At 39.0% G+C, this 17514-nt stretch overlaps 2 protein-coding genes across 2 annotated transcripts; one reads left to right on the top strand and one right to left on the bottom strand.

Annotated features, from left to right (window-relative positions):
* Nucleotides 1–773: 773 nt before the first annotated feature.
* Nucleotides 774–1580, bottom strand: LOC111918934 (nuclear transcription factor Y subunit B-1). The gene has a single exon (XM_023914555.2). The coding sequence runs from the start codon at nucleotides 1545–1547 to the stop codon at nucleotides 993–995; it is 555 nt and encodes a 184-aa protein (XP_023770323.1). The 5' UTR covers nucleotides 1548–1580; the 3' UTR covers nucleotides 774–992.
* Nucleotides 1581–6167: 4587 nt separating this feature from the next.
* On the top strand, nucleotides 6168–6518 carry LOC122196619 (secreted RxLR effector protein 161-like). Its single transcript, XM_042899729.1, has one exon. It carries the CDS (start codon nucleotides 6168–6170, stop codon nucleotides 6516–6518), a length of 351 nt encoding a protein of 116 aa, XP_042755663.1.
* Nucleotides 6519–17514: the final 10996 nt, after the last annotated feature.

Genomic DNA, 17514 nt, shown 5'->3' with positions numbered 1-17514 from the left:
AAAATAATACTAATTATACGATTTTATGTTTTTCTGATTTGTCGTTTAATAATAGGATTTTTGCTATTAACTAGTAATTACGTTTCATAGTTATTTTATTTTGGATATCTCAAACATTTAAAAGATGTTAAGCTGTTCAACTTTGATTCTTCTTCTTATTATTTTTAAAACAGTATGTTGTTGAATATGAAAACTTTCTAAATGTATTTATCTTATGACCATCTTTAGAAGAAAATGCGATACCCATGCAGCTGCTGCTCTTCTAAGTTCTACCTCATCATCATCGATGACACTCGTCATCAATCATCTGGATATGGAATACATACCATTAACACTCGGATCACGACCTCACAAGTTGCTTTTTGAATGTCTGTCGATCAGTGGATTTAGACAATTAAGCTTTACCTATCTCCTGATTCACAAATTAATATGAACGATCGATGAAGCTCTTTAAGGGTTACTTGCAGCAGAAGGGCAAGCTCACGGACAGCTTTTAATGGTGGATACTCATCAAGATATTCTCAGTGGAAATTTACAAATATGAACTGAAGTCTAAGAGACTGTGTAGGATGACAAGATCTAGCATCGGGATTCGGGAAGCAACTTTAAGGAAGGTACTGTTTATAATAGTGTGTACCGATCTACAAAAATATTGTACACTCAAAAAATATGTTTGGAACAAAATCCCAATATTGTCTACTTAATGATTCATTGTTTTGAATTTTGATCACAACACCAGAAGAAAAATAAAAATTGGTTATTATTTAATAGAATTGTTTCAAATTTGTTGTCATCAATAATTTTCGCCAATGCAACAACTTCAACAAATAATGATATATAAAATACCCAATTTTACACTAAGAGAACAAGAATTAAAACTGAGTGATTAAACCTAGCTCTTCTTAACAAATATAATGATTATTTTGCAAGAAAAACTATGAATATAAATATTAAAAAAGCCCGTTCACTATAAGCTTAATTTATGTATGTAACTACCACTCAAATCCTTGACCATGGGCTGACACAACCATCTTGGCATCATGGAGCTTGACCATGTTAACCAACTCGGCACCATACCCGACTATTTGTCCATGATGCGGATCGTCAAAGCCTTGAGAGATCAGTCTTGTTGGCGTCGAATTCGACACCTGATCATGACTGGTACCGGTACCAATATCAGTATCAGTCGGTGACTCAGATGTTCTCGTGTACTTGTTGAGATAACTCTTCAAACTACCAACGTAGTTTTCGAACCCTAGCGTTGTCATGGCCCACAACAGATCATCACCGTTGATTGTTTTTCGCTTCTCTCTCTGACATTTGTCCGAGGCTTCTCCGGTTATGAAACTGATGAACTCCGACACACACTCTTGCACCGTCTCTTTGGCTTCTTTAGATATTTTGGCATTAGCCGGGAGTGATTTTTTCATGATACGGCCGACATTGGCTATCGGGAGAAGCCGTTCTTGGTCTTTAGAGGATCCGTCAGAGACGTTGCTAGATGATGGGCTACCGGCCGGGCTGATTTGGGTTCTTTTTCCTGTCATGAAGTTGTTGTGGAGTCTCAAGGGGTGTGGGATTATGACATTTTTATAGTGTCAAGAGTTGAGAATAATGAACATTTAAAAAGAGTGCAAAGGCGGTTTGATTTGGACAAAAAATATAAAATAAGTTTTCAATAGAGTTAATATATGTCGGGTGAACGACTTTGATCATTATATTCGTATTTCGATTCGAAATAGTCATCGAAAATATTGTCTAAAATCATACCTGGTATCTTCTTAGTACTAATTATTATATTAACAAATATTGTGATTGGTTTAATTAGGAGTAAAATGATTAGAAATAATAGAAAAAAAACGATGGTTTACAAATCTATATTTTTTTTAATGAATAATTTAGTTTATTAATAACATGTGAAACCGCCTGCAGAGTCTTTCATATGATAGAATATATAATTATAGTTTTTATTTAGTAAAAGATAGTTTATGAAAAATTTGGCTTTATTATACCACCAGTAGGACATTGCTTAAACCAAATTTTGTTTTCGGTATATATGGTGCTCCGTTTTGTCCCATTAAAACTACAAGGTGTTGGTTTATAGTTACCTATATTTAAATCAACTAAATTTGTTGTTATGCAAATGTTGGTAATTTTAGTGTTATAATATATTTTGGTGTAGTTATAGTTAATAATGAGATAGGCTGAGTACCATTTACTAACCGAGTTTGGAGGTACGGGGTGCACACTCGGTGCGACAAATGTGAACCGGGGAATATGGGGGGTCCGGGGACAACGCCCCTGCAGGTTCCAAGGGGTTGCAACCCCTTGGCGGGGTCTAGGTGCAGCGCCTCTTGCGGAGTCTAAGGGGCAGAGCCACGAAACCTAAACGGATTTTGCTCTGCGTGTGACTCCAGTCATGCAATTTCCCACCAAAAATCCACTGATGACATCATAATGATGTAGGCATCGGTTGTGTCCAATAACTACCAAGTTTTGGCGCCATTTTTGGTTTAACTGATTTGAACCACTTTTCCCTCAAGTATAAGAACTCTTCTCTGGTTTCAAAAAAAGGGTTGGAACATCATACACTTGAAATTACATTATAATTTCTCTATCTCTAAAGAGCACAAAACATCAAGGTATATTTTTTGCGTTTTGAATTTGGAAGTAGCATGATTTCCAAATTGCATCTCTTGGAATATCCCAAATCAGATTTTGTGATACCCCACGCGTAAGGTTTGGAATCACAAATTTTGGAAAATGATTGCAATCACGATCCCATAAATTATCAAAGTTAATTGATATTCTCCAGACCCAAAATCTAACATTCAAAACTTGTGGTTTTGTGAAGAAAATCAATGGCATAATTTGTTAAAGATATGACTTTCAAATTCGGGAAGTTGGACATGTTTGAAGGCATTGATTTTCGTCGTTGGCAATAGAAGATGCATATCCTTCTTACTACCCTAAAAGTTGTTCACATTTTGAGCACTCCTGCACCAGAACCAATGGAGGATGAAACCTTTTACCATACCATAAGAAGACGCAAATGGGAAAATGATGAGTATATCTGTGGTGAGCACATTCTAAATGGTATGTCTGACTCTCTCTTTGACATTTATCAAAATCAAGAATCTACAAAAGATGTATGGGATTCTTGTGAATCTAAATACATGGCAGAGGATGCCTTAAGTAAGAAATTCCTTGTTAGTAATTTTAATAATTACACGATGGTGAATTCAAGGCTTGTCATGGAACAGTACAATGAATTCATAAGGATTTCGGGGCAATTTGAATAACACAAAATGCAAATGGATGAATCCATTTCCGTCTCAAGTGTTATAGACAATTTGCCCCCGTCCTGGAAAGACTTTAAAACCACACTGAAACACCAAAAAGAAGAGTTGCCTCTAGTATAGCTTGACAGTCACTTGAGAATTGAAGAGGGTCTTCGGGATTAAGAAAGTGGTTAGGGAAAAGAAAAGGAAGTTCCTGGATCTTCAGTGAACATGGTGGAAGATGACAAACATCTACAAAAATAAAAAAGGAAAAATGAAGAAGAAGGATGACCATCATAAGGATTCAAACAAGAAAGAAAAACTTGTGTGTTGGAATTACAAAAAACCCGATCACATGAAGCGAGATTGTCGTTGGAAAAATAACAAAAATGGTGCAAGCACTTCTGGACAAGGGTTTAATGATCAAGGTCCAAAACCACAAGGTTATAATTTTATTTCTAAAATCACAACTACCACTATTATATATCATGTAACACTAATTATTGAATCATTCTATGTTCAGGATGATGATCATGCATGGTGGATAGACTCGGGAGCGACGATTCATGTATGTAAAGATCGCTCTTGGTTCAAGGATTATGAAGTAGTTAATGATGGATCGATGTTATACATGGGAGACCATAATAAAGCACATGTTACGGGTCGTGGTTGTGTTTCTTTATGTTTTAGTTTTGGAAAAAAACTCTTCTTCTTAAGAATGTTATTCATGTTCCTATATTAGATAAAATTTAGTTTTTGGTGGTGTAATTAATAGATGTGGATATAAACATGTCTATGAATATGATAAATACTAGTTGTGAGACCCGTATATTATACGGGTTGATTAAAACAAAATGTTAAGTACGAACGATTAAATAGTAAATTTATTTGAATTTGAAATTTGAAATAAGTGAAAATTATGAGAAAAAAACATGCATAAAATAAATAAATTAAAATTATGAGTTTTGTTATCAGACTCGTGTACTAAACTGGTTAATTATAGAAAAATGATAAACACAACGGTTTAAATTGTAAAGTTATTTGAAGTTGAATTTAAAATTTGAAATTAATAGTCATTATGATAGGTTTAATTTATGGAAACTAAATTAATGATATTTTGGAAACGAAAATTGAAATAAATGACAAATGGACAATAAATATATCTCAAAATTATGACAAAATGACATGTGGCCAAGAGCATGAGAGAAGGACATGTGTCAAAATCATTCTCATTTATTAGGGTAGATGTATTAACTAAGTGTGGTACATTTGTTGGGTTTGGGTATTATTGTAATGGTATGTTTAGGTTGAATGTAAATAACAATAAAGTTGCAGATTCTATATACATGAAATAACTGATCCATACAGCCCTCAACAAAATGGGATTTTTGAAAGGAAAAATAGAGTTCTAAAGGAAATGGTGAACTCTATGTTGTCTTACTCATGTTTGAGTGATGGTTTCTGCGGGAGAAGCTATGCTTAGTGCATGTTATCTTTTAAATAGAGTTCCAAACAAAAGGAACAAGGTAACTCCCTATGAACTTTGGTACAAAAGAAACCAAACTTAGGATATCTTAAAGTTTGGGGTTGTCGGGTTATTGTAAGGCTGACTGAACCAAAAATGAAAACTTTGGGTGAAAGAGGTATTGATTGTATCTTTATTGGATATATTGAACATTCCAATGCTTATAGGTTTTATGTTATAGAACATAATACTTCTGTTTCAGTTAACACTATTATAGAATCTAGAGATGCAATATTTGATGAAAATCGTTTTTCATTTATACCTAGACCAAAAGACTTGGTTCCTAGTTCCAGTGAAACTACCAAGGAACTTGTACCTGATTCAAATGAATCACCTGAGCTTAGAAGAAGCAAGAGACAAAGGAAAGCTAAATCATTTGGTAATGATTTTCAGCTTTACCTAGTTGGGGGTTCTAGAGATGAAATTACAAATCAATATTCATACTGTTTTAGTGGTGAAGAGGATCCTAAAACATTTGATGAAGCAATGAAATCTCAAGATGTTGCTTTCTGGAAAGAAGCAATAAATGATAAGACGGATTCCATCATGGGAAATAATAATTGGCTGTTGTCTGATCTTCCTCCTAGATGCAAACCTTTGGGTTGCAAGTAGATATTCAAAAGGAAGATGAAGGTTTATGGATCAATTGACAAGTTTAAGGCTCGACTGGTTATTTGAGGCTTTATACAAAAACAATGCATTAACTATCTTGACACTTATGCTCCAGTTGCTCGTATATCTACCATTACACTGCTGATTGCCTTAGCAACAATTCATAATTTGGTGATTCACCAAATGGATGTTAAAACAACATTCTTAAATGGTGATTTAAAGGAAAAGGTGTATATGAAGCAACATAAGGGTTTTATTATGCCTGGTAAAGAGCATAAGGTGTGCAAGTTGGTTAAATCGTTGTATGGGCTAAAGCAAGCACCAAAACGGTGGCATAAAAAATTTGATGATGTTGTCTTATCACATGGTTTCAAGTTGAATCAATCAGACAAGCGTGTATATAGCGAGTTTGATGAGTTTGGAAAAGGAATGATCATATGCTTGTAGGTAGATGATATGTTAATCTTTGGTACTGATCAAAGACAAGTTGACATGACTAAAGAATTTTTATCATCTCAGTTCTCCATGAAGGATATGGGGGAGGCAGAAATGATTCTTGGAATAAGAATCAACCATGATTATCAACGAATCTCAATTTCACAGTCTCATTACATTGAGAAAGTGCTTAAGAAGTTTAGTTGTTCTTATTGTTCTCCTGTGAGTACACCTTTTGATCCAAGTATGAAGCTTATGCCAAATACTGGTGAAGCAGTTTCACAACTTGAGTATTCAAGGTCATTGGGTGTTTGATGTATGCTACGACCAACACAAGGCCTGATATTGGATTTGCTGTAGGAAAGCTAAGTAGGTTTACTAACAATCCTAGTACTAATCACTGGCAAGCAGTAAGGAGAGTGGTGAAGTATTTAAAGAAAACCATAGACTTTGGTTTGACTTATGTAGGGTTTCCTTCAGTTATTGAAGGATATTCAGATGCTAGTTGGATTACAAATGTTGAGGACCACTCTTCTACAAGTGGTTGGGTGTTTCTTCTTGGTGAAGTTTCCATTTCATGGGCTTCTAATAAACAAACATGCATTACAAATTCAACTATGGAATTTAAATTTGTAGCCCTTGTAGCTGCTGGAAAAGAAGAATAATGGTTAAGAAATTTGATATATTCCTTTGTGGCTAAAGCCTATATCACTTATTTCTATACAGTATGATAGTGCTGCCACCTTGGCAAAAGCATAAAGCCAAGTGTATAATGGAAGGTTGCGACATTTGGGTGTTAGACACATCATGGTACGTGAGCTCATTAATCATAGTATCATTTATGTTAAGTTTGTTCGATCTCAACAAAACTTAGCTGATCACTTAACAAAGGGTTTCTTGGTGAGGATGGGATAAATGCCCACTTGATATCTATATGGGTGAGATACCCAATTCCCTTCTAATATAATCTATGCTATCAATAGCGCGCTATAGCGGTGCTATAGCGGCGCTAAAGCGTTTTGCGGTGTTCCTGAAACGCTATTTTGAAATAGCGTTTACAAATAGCGGTGACGCTATTAGCGGCGCTATTGACCGCTATTTACCACGAAACACATCAGCGCTATAGCGACGCTACAACCGCTTTTACAATTCCGTACATATTGGGCTACTTTGACAAAGAAAAAAACGATTGTGTGTTATTTCAATATTAAATATTTATTTCTTTAACTAGTCTACTACACTTTTTCTCTTAATAAGTCCAAATAATAAATATAATTAATTACAAACTACAAATCAACAAATGACAACTTCCCTTTCTCCTCTGTTTCAGTACTTACGCCTCGTTCTCGAGTTTAATAAAAGAAAATAAGAGAAAAGAAAAGAAAGTCATGAGAGAAAAGAAGAGAAAGGAAATGAAACAAAATATTCTTTTGTGTTCCCGAGTAGGAGAGAAGTGGAAGAAAACTAAATCATTTTGTTATTTCTTTCCAAATCCTCCCAAATCGGAAGGAAAGTTAGGAGGGAAAGTGATCCTCCCATTTCCCTCCACTTCCTTCCTTTAATGAAACTCGGGAACACAATTTCTTTTATTTTCATCTAATTTCCACCAATTTCCTTTCCTTTCTCTCGTTAAGTTGAACTCGGGAACGGGGTGTTAGAAACCACGAACGGCTTGAGCTGTAATGACATTTTGACACTTTTTAGTTTCCATACAACTATATTAGAATATTATATATAGATTATATTATGTTTTTATATGATTTTTTATGATATTAATTCCATATAGTATTAATAATCTAATATATAAATTTTGTATAAATATATAATATAAATTACACATAATATTAAAAAACTGCTATACCACTGCGATAACCGCGATTTCAAATAGCAGCATGTGACCGCTATTGAAATTTGGACCGCGATAACTACTTAGAATATAATGTTAGAAGTTGAATTCAATGTGGAAATCTTGCTTATGGAGATTGAAGCACATTTGTTTAATGCATCCCAAGGTATGTGCTTATAATATCTATTATTAAAGTAGGTTGATTACGTTCTTAATAGTTCTTTTGAAAAAGTGAATTAACAGGTGCATGATATAGAAGGATGTGACAACCCGAAATTTTCTACTGTTTTGAAAGCTCAATCAGTCAACTCAACTTAGTGTCAGATTCATTCTTGCTATCATTAGCACAATTTAGAGTCGGTTTGAGCGTTCTGAGCCTGGTACACTTAAAGGATAAGTGTTAGGGTTTATTTGCTGAAGCTATAGTACAAAGATCAAGCCTAAATCACCAGGACCAGGAGTTCACGGCCACCACACTGGAGTTTACGGCCGTAAACTCCATGTGGGCCGTAAACTCACCCTATATGATCAAGTGTTGGCCATTTGTTCCATTTCTTTCCTTCTTTGTGTAACACCCCAAAAATTCAAGCCAATTTAAAACTTTTTAAAACATTTAAAAGCGTTAAGTCATTACAATTTGTTTTCAAAATAGTTTAGACATCAGAGTATCCCCAGAATCAATCATGAAAATATAAGGAGGTGCACAATCACGCCTTCGCCTTCCCGCGGTCATCAGTAATACCTGAAATAAAATCAACAACTGTCAGCCCGAAGCTTAGTGAGTTTCCCCAAAATACCAACGCCATACAAACATAACCATATCATATAACCAATACATAACAACATGCATAATGAATCATCAGCCTGACTGGACTGCCTCACAGGCCTTTAGTCTATCTGGACTGCTCTTCGTGCCTTCAGCACGTCTGGACCGCCACGCAGGGCGTACAGCCTATTCGGAACGCTCGTCGAGTATGTTGGCCTACAGCACAAAGCAGGACCGCCTCAACCCAACCCCCAATCAAACAACACATGTGCACATAAATATCATACGCTAGCTCATTTCATATAACAGTCAAACCGATCTAACATATCACCAACCATAGCAACATCCCAATAACCGGGATACAGACCTAACTGGTCACTAACATAGCATCATCCTATAATCAAGACAATCATGTGCACATAGACATCATATAACGCTAGCATGTATATATATAACAGTCAAACCGATCTAACAGATCACAAAGCATAGCAACAATCCTATAACCAGGATATCGACCAAACAGGTCACTAATCCTATATACCAGGATACCGAACCAACCGGGCCACTAAAGCATAGCATAACACCACCTAACTACCAGGATATAAATCAGTATGCATAACATGCAATAATCCGAATACAATCCATAAAGGGCCGGCCTTGGTGCCTTAGACCCTGTTGATATAGTGAGGAGAACTCACCTGGCACTGCTGAAGTCCCGCAGGTACACTCCAGCTGCTAATTGACAGATTCCTGAACTGTCAACATCAAACAATACCCAATTAATAATTGGGTTCCAGCTGCTGAACCATCCAGCAATGGGAGCAACAACGGCGTTACGACTGACGGTGGCGGTTGTGCGTCGGTGACAACGACATTGAGACCCACAGCAACCGGTTCAACCTCACGACTAGTTGTCTCCGACGGCGGCTCACAGATTCAGTCTCACTGTGAGACTCTCATCACTGACGAATGAAGAAGAAGAAGATAAGGCAACAGTAGCAAGCTTCATCGACGGCTGCTCAACAATGGCGGCGACTCAGCATCTTTAATGGTGACAATGGGTTGTCGTGGTTTGCATCCTCGAGTTCGTCGGTGACCGGGGCAGTGGAAGCTCACGCCATGGTTGAAGGAGGGTAGCAGCGAAATCATGAAGAAGATAGTGGCGGCTGAACATAATGAAGTAGGGTTAGGGTTTGCCGGTGATATAAGGCTTATATACCCGGACCCTTAAAATATATCCCATAATTACAGAAGTGGCCCCTCCTCCCATATTCTTTTCAATAAAGTCTGAAATTTACACTTCAACCCCTGACTCCATAAAATTCTTTCAATATAGGTTCAAAATTTACTCTTTAAACCCCAATCATTTAAGATCCTTTCAAATTAAGTCCAATATTATCCTTCAACCCCCGAAACTAACATTCCAACAATTATTAATTGATTTGGACTAAAAAAATATACCACAATAATAAGATTACTTTCTGGGACTCCTGCTTTATTATTTAATTACTCCATTAAAATCGGGATGTTACAACTCTCCCCCACTTAAATTTGATTTCATCCTTGAAATCGTTTCTTATCATTCCTTACACACCAAACAACTTGAACTACTTGGCTACAATCCTGAACATAACCCTAGCCTTTCCAAGGCAATCGTAACCAACCCTCACAGGGCTCTAAAACTGGAGATAAACGAATCCATTACAATATGATCCCATTTACTCAATCCGAAACCTGAAATCTCGAGATACCCAATAGTTATTGTTGATCCCAGTCCATCTGATGACCCAATTCGTCAATATCATCCTAAGCGCAGAAACTGTGTGAACACTGATCTACCTAAAGCAGTAATCTGCCACACGGCTACTTTCCAGAGCCTATCGAGACCTCTCCGGTCTCAATTCATTCACCAATCATATGAAATACCGGGTTCCGGCCCGGTCGTGGAGTTAAAGGACTCCCACATAGTTGTTTCATTCGACTTCTGAACAAAATCCTTCTCTGGAACTAGTTGCCACTAGTTATCATGTCACTGAGGCCCTAATAGCATTCTGATCCAACCGATCGGATCCATGCGTCGAATCCCGACGTTACCAACCCATGACTAAAAGTGATTGCTACATGACCAATGGTAGCCTGACATCACACGAAACCTTACGCAATCCATTGCTCCCTTGGTCTCATAACTGTAGTGGCGTTCCTACAGTCTTATCACTAGCTTAACTAAATCTAATCCGGTTCCCAGAACCTGAACGACAGAACATTCTAATCCCAAGCCTTCTTAGAACTGATGAATACCCATTTAGATCTATTCTCGGTCCCCAACTGGAGTATTACCTAATCCAAGCAGATTAATCCTATGAGACATTCCGAACTGATGAGATCACCAAGATCCTCTGTACTCCTTCCGATTTCTAATATCTTCTTCCGATCAATCCAAAAATACACCGGAGTTTCAGTCTACTCCAGCAACATGTTCAATAATTAGGAATAGTCCCACTGATTCATACAGCGTAGCAACATACTCAATACCTGCACATAAATCTACAAACATATATAGAGTCTTCAGCATGACCCAACCGCCTCACCAGGACTTCAGTCATCTGGACCACTCTAAACAATTGAGCATCTCCTTGGACCACCCCTGTTGATCCTTTCCATACAGACTGCTCTCCCCCACTTAGGGTTCCGAATTCCTGATCCATTTTGTGGATTCTAACCCTGGCCTAACCCTAGACCTCCTGTTGATCTTCCATCCTTTCGGAAATCTGTGGTCTGTTCCCAGAATCGCGTGTCTACCACATACCCTAATAACCCACACACCCGTGTTGAAGGTACTGCCGAGCCCTAGCAGCTAACAAACCTTCAATCAATCAATCCAAAAATCCCTTAGAATCGAGCACATCCCGATCGAATACTTGAACTGGACACAATTCATGACTAGAACTCCAACCTGGTTTCCCGACTTCTGCTATCAATCACCAGGAAAACGTGATACACATGCTCAGGAGTTTTACCGAACTCCTAATTCGCACAACCCACAAACCAAACAGCCACTTAGGTTGTCTTCCTTCATGACAATGATAAGAAACTTATCCTATTTCCAAAACCAATCTTGCCTCTATATCATGGGACAATTCTCCCCCACTTAGATTCGACTAAGTTTTCACAATACATGAAAATTGGAGAATTTCCAATCTTTCTCACTACCAATGATCGATCCAAATACAACCAAATCTAACCAATTAGTGCTCCATTACTAGCCAATCCCCAATGATCACACACTTCTAATAACTAGTTGAACACTTTCTGAATCCCAGGGACACCAACAGTCCCCAATGCTCGAATGATCCCACTCCTATGTCGTAAAGTCCAAAGATAGATACTCCAACTAATGTCTCAACAACGAGCTACTTCCCTTGGTGCTTTCCTCCACCAATCAATAACGCTTACTATAACAACTGAATCCTGACAATGCTGAATAAACATCATATGGGACCCTGTCCGCAGACCTCCCATATACCCTTCTTCCCAAGGTCTCCAACAAATCTCCCGCTCTCGGCTCTAGAAATCATATCATTCAGGGCATCGCACCCTGACTCACTCACCAGCTCAATCAACCACAGTTGAACTGCAGTAGCTGAAACAACCTTTGCCATGAAACAGGATACAACCACTCCCAAGACATAGTCTAGAATCCCAAAAGTGCAATAGATCGCACAATCAGTCCTTACCGTCCGATACAAGAGATCCAAGGAGAAATGGACCTCCAAAATACTTATGCCATATCGACCCACCTGCGCTTACCCGCGCTAAATCACTGTCGCCAATCCCGGCGACCAACTAACCCCCAATTAGAATACAACCTGATCCTGGGGTCACAAACCTACTTAATCATTCGAGCTCGTAAACTGAAAGGGCACAATCCTTGCCCTAGAAAACGACATTCCAATCCTATTGATAAACCATTTTTAATTCCAGTTTCATAACTCCAGCTGAACACAATCATTACTCCTTTCCGGCCTCGAGCAAAACCCCCGAAGCCTTAATCTAGAATCGCATGTGCTAGACTCTCCCACTTATCCCGCAGATTGTAACAAGTACAGAACACCTCACTGATCCCAAGTAACTACAGTTCTCTACTCCTCAGAATACGTTCCAATAACAAGTCTCCACCAATCCTTCGCCCTGGTCCTTAGCAGGTTCAGAGCGTGCCTGACCTTCTGGTCAGTAGAACATGAACATGTGAAGCAACATCCCTTCACGTCATATGGTACCTCATGGCTATAACCGGGTCTTGAACCCTATCAAAAGTCGGGGCTTCGCATCATCGAAGTCCCGATACTAGAAATCCTAACTGGCTCCTCCCCTTGCCGTTGTTACAGCTGCTATAGCTGCCACGACAATCGTCTCGGCACTAGCTGTATAGCACTCTTCGAAATACTCGACCATAACGGTCTTGATAGACCCAAACATCTCCAACAACTGTCCCCGAACAATCTCAATCACCTCCTCACGGATGATCTCACTGACACGATCCTCTAACAATGCTGGCCTATCCTAGCTGCCAACTCCCGATCCTAACCTGGATCCGGTCTCAAGACATCTCATAACCACCATTCTGGTAAGACACCAGAAAGATCTCCGATAATTCATAATATAACAGGGGACCAACTCCCTACCCAACCCTGGGGGTTGTGACTTCCTCGCTACGCGTATGGGTCCTGTGCTTTCAGTAGTACAGGCCCATACTACCTTCCACACCTACCCATATTTGTCTCAAGTATCATCACAACGCCCTAACAATATACACAAACATAGCGAGCGCTCAATCCTCACTCCTAGAGGAATGCTAAATATCTCATAACTAGCCTACCGGCCTCACACAACCCACCCATCCATGAAACTTCCACCAACCCTGCAGCACAAGTGTATGCTAGCCATACATAACGCTGGACCCCATAGACTTTTGAATATTCGATCCTACCCTAAACCCTAATCAATAAGAATAGAACATAAGGCCAAATTAAACATTCTCAGGCTATAAGATCTTAATTATATACAGCTGTGATGCATACACAAGTAACTACAATAATGATGTAAATCTTATATAAGGAAACCCTAGGCTAGCAGGCATCACATAATCAGGCAATTCTATCATGCAATTCATGAAGATCCCCAACCTAGTACTAGCATGTTGTTCTAACATATCACATAATCAAATAACTGTATGGTATTTTGGGGGTTTACTTACAGGCTCTGGTTGATCGTACACCCTGGATCCTCCTTTACTTATTTTGAAAACCATTTAAAAGTTCATTTTAAAATCCATTCCTTGATTTGAGACTGGATTCACACGAGTGTTCCTCCAATTCACTCAAACCAAGGCTCTGATACCAACTTGTAACACCCCAAAAATTCAAGCCAATTTAAAACTTTTTAAAACATTTAAAAGCGTTAAGTCATTACAATTTGTTTTCAAAATAGTTTAGACATCAGAGTATCCCCAGAATCAATCATGAAAATATAAGGAGGTGCACGATCACGCCTTCGCCTTCCCGCGGTGATCAATAATACCTGAAATAAAATCAACAACTGTCAGCCCGAAGCTTAGTGAGTTTCCCCAAAATACCAACGCCATACAAACATAACCATATCATATAACCAATACATAACAACATGCATAATGAATCATCAGCCTGACTGGACTGCCTCATAGGCCTTTAGTCTATCTGGACTGCTCTTCGTGCCTTCAGCACGTCTGGACCGCCACGCAGGGCCTACAGCCTATCCGGAACGCTCGTCGAGTATGTTGGCCTACAGCACAAAGCAGGACCGCCTCAACCCAACCCCCAATCAAACAACACATGTGCACATAAATATCATACGCTAGCTCATTTCATATAAAAGTCAAACAGATCTAACAAATTACCAACCATAGCAACATCCCAATAACCGGGATACAGACCTAACTGGTCACTAACATAGCATCATCCTATAATCAGGACAATCATGTGCACATAGACATCATATAACGCTAGCATGTATATATATATATATATATATATATATATATATATATATATATATATATAGATAACAGTCAAACCGATCTAACATATCACAAAGCATAGCAACAATCCTATAACCAGGATATCGACCAAATAGGTCACTAACATAGCATCATCCTATATACCAGGATATCGACCCAACCGGGCCACTAAAGCATAACATAACACCACCTAACTACCAGGATATAAATCAGTATGCATAACATGCATTAATCCGAATACAATCCATAAAGGGCTGGCCTTGGTGCCTTAGACCCTGTTGATATAGTGAGGAGAACTCACCTGACACTGCTGAAGTCCCGCTGGTACGCTCCAGCTGCTGATTGACAGATTCCCGAACTGTCAACATCAAACAATACCCAATTAATAATTGGGTTCCAAGCTCAAAGTCAAACTCACACTATAAAAGCCCAAAGGTCAAGTAATGGGCCAAGGCCCAACATATGGCCCAATCTTCCAAATTGGGCCCAAGTCCTCACATGGGCCTTATCCTAAAGCCCATCTAATTACTTTGGTCCATTAACTTGTTCTTTGATGGTCCATCAATAGTCTAACCACCAAAACCCTATAGGAAAGCCCAACTCAAGGCCCAAGTGAAAATAGGGTTTTCACATAAAATGACAACTAGGGTTAAGTGTTTCTCACTTAACCCATTAAGGACTTAATCCATTAAGTCCTTCACTTTACTAAATAAGTCATATGGTGTGATTGGGCTTAATACACAATTCCTTTCCAATCGCCCAAATGTGGGTCCCGATAAGTCCAAGCCCAAAATCCCAAAATTAGGGTTTTCACATGAAATGATGATTAGGGTTAAGTGTTTCTTACTTAACCTATTAAGGACTTAATCCAATAACGACTTAATCCAATAAGGACTTAATCCATTAAGTCCATTATTGCCATAGATTAATTTTCCAATGATTAGTATTTAATATCTCAAGTTATTAAATAATTCCCGCATGTGTGTATGCCGATCGATTTCCACAATTTAGGGTTTTATGCTATTAGGGTTTTCTAACCCAATACTAGTTCATTAGTCCATTGGTTGGGCCTTTAGGTCACATTGGGCCTTATTGGCCCATTAGAGTTTTAGTGGATCAATTATGGTTTCCTTGGGCCCATTAGGGTTTCCTTGGGCCCATTTTGGCCAAGCATTCCCCAAACGAGTCAATCTCAACAAAGCAAACACATCGCCACCCGACACGGCGGCCGGTGGCGGTAGCCACCACCCTATGGTGGTGGTTTGGGTTCTTCTTTTCATTATTCCTCATTTGATACAATTACAATGCTAAACCCTAATTAACCAACACACACAAACACACAAATAAACACATACACACTCACTAATAGCACACATACACCCAACCACCTCGTGGTGGCCGGTGGTGGTATATGGTGGCAGCCACCATGGATGGCGGCCATGGTGGTCCCTTACATTTCCGGCCAACAAAACCACACACACACGACACACACTACAGCAGAAACGAACACCCACATGCTTTCTTGCTTGTAATCGGATCTAGTCACCCTCCCGGTGGTGGTTGGCAACGACAGTAGCCACCATGGTGGTTCTTCACAACTTACTCGACAGAAACCCACACATATGAGCATTCACACCACGGACCACGAGCAACGCCACCATCTGCTGGAACCATCCAGCAATGGGAGCAACAACGGCGTTACGACTGACGGTGGTGGTCGTGCGTCGGTGACAACGACATTTAGACCCACAGCAACCGGTTCAACCTCACGACTAATTGTCTCCGACGGTGGCTCACAGATTCAGTCTCACCATGAGACTCTCATCACTGGCGAATGAAGAAGGAGAAGAGAAGGCAACGGTAGCAAGCTTCATCGACGACTGCTCAGCAATGGCGGCGACTCAACGTCTTCAATGGCGACAATGGGTTGTCGTGGTTTGCATCCTCGAGTTCGCCGGTGACCGGGGCAGTGGAAGCTCACGCCATGACGGAAGTAGGGTAGCAGCGAAATCATGAAGAAGATAGTGGCGGCTGAACATAATGAAGTAGGGTTAGGGTTTACCGGTGATATAAGGCTTATATACCCGGACCCTTAAAATCTATCTCATAATTACATAAGTGGCCCCTCCTCCCATATTCTTTTCAATATAGTCTGAAATTTACACTTCAGCCCCTGACTCCATAAAATTCTTTCAATATAGGTCTAGAATTTACTCTTTAAACCCCAATCATTTAAGATCCTTTCAAATTAAGTCCAATATTATCCTTCAACCCCCGAAACTAACATTCCAACAATTATTAATTGATTTTGGACTAAAAAAATATACCACAATAATAAAATTACTTTCTGGGACTCCTGCATTATTATTTAATTACTCCATTAAAATCGGGATGTTACACTTTGGCCGATTTTCCCTCATTCTCTCTCAACTATCATCCCGATATTCACCTTAGATCTTCAAAACTAGTAAGTATTTTTCCTTGACTTGTTGATACACCTCTTAATCTAGCATTCTCTCATGATTCCATCCATACAAATCATGTTTTCATAGATCTTCAAGTTTCACCAAGAACACCAAGAACACACACTAGTGTTCTTGGCCAAAACCGACCCTTTCAAGCTCTTATATCGTAAGTAATCTTGTCCTAGCTTGTTATGTACTAGATTGAACTTGCTTAGGCCTTAGAAACATCAAGAATCATGGGTTGGAATAGAGTTTATAGCCAAGGATCTCCAAGGCCGTAAACTCCCTATAAGGGTGCAATGTTGCCCTAATTTCCTACCTTATGCTTAGAACTTAGACTAGAACCCTCCACCATTGAACTAGGGACCTTAAACTTCAAGTTGGTACATAATACAATGAGTTTACAGCCGTAAAGTCTTGGAGAAATGGTCCTTAGTCTGTAAACTCAATAGCAATGCCTTACAACCCTTAGATGCAACCCTAAGTTCTTATAACACTTGAATCCAAGTGTTTCCTTGTTCTACGGTGTTTA

This window comes from Lactuca sativa, chromosome 2 (assembly GCF_002870075.4).
Source record: "Lactuca sativa cultivar Salinas chromosome 2, Lsat_Salinas_v11, whole genome shotgun sequence".
NCBI classification, from domain to species: domain Eukaryota; kingdom Viridiplantae; phylum Streptophyta; class Magnoliopsida; order Asterales; family Asteraceae; genus Lactuca; species Lactuca sativa.
This window is presented reverse-complemented; position numbering and strand designations above follow the sequence as displayed.

Excerpts from the sequence above, each read along its gene's own strand:
- LOC111918934 (XM_023914555.2), bottom strand. The coding sequence starts at position 1,547 with ATGACAGGAAAAAGAACCCAAATCAGCCCGGCCGGTAGCCCATCATCT.
- LOC122196619 (XM_042899729.1), top strand. The coding sequence starts at position 6,168 with ATGTATGCTACGACCAACACAAGGCCTGATATTGGATTTGCTGTAGGA.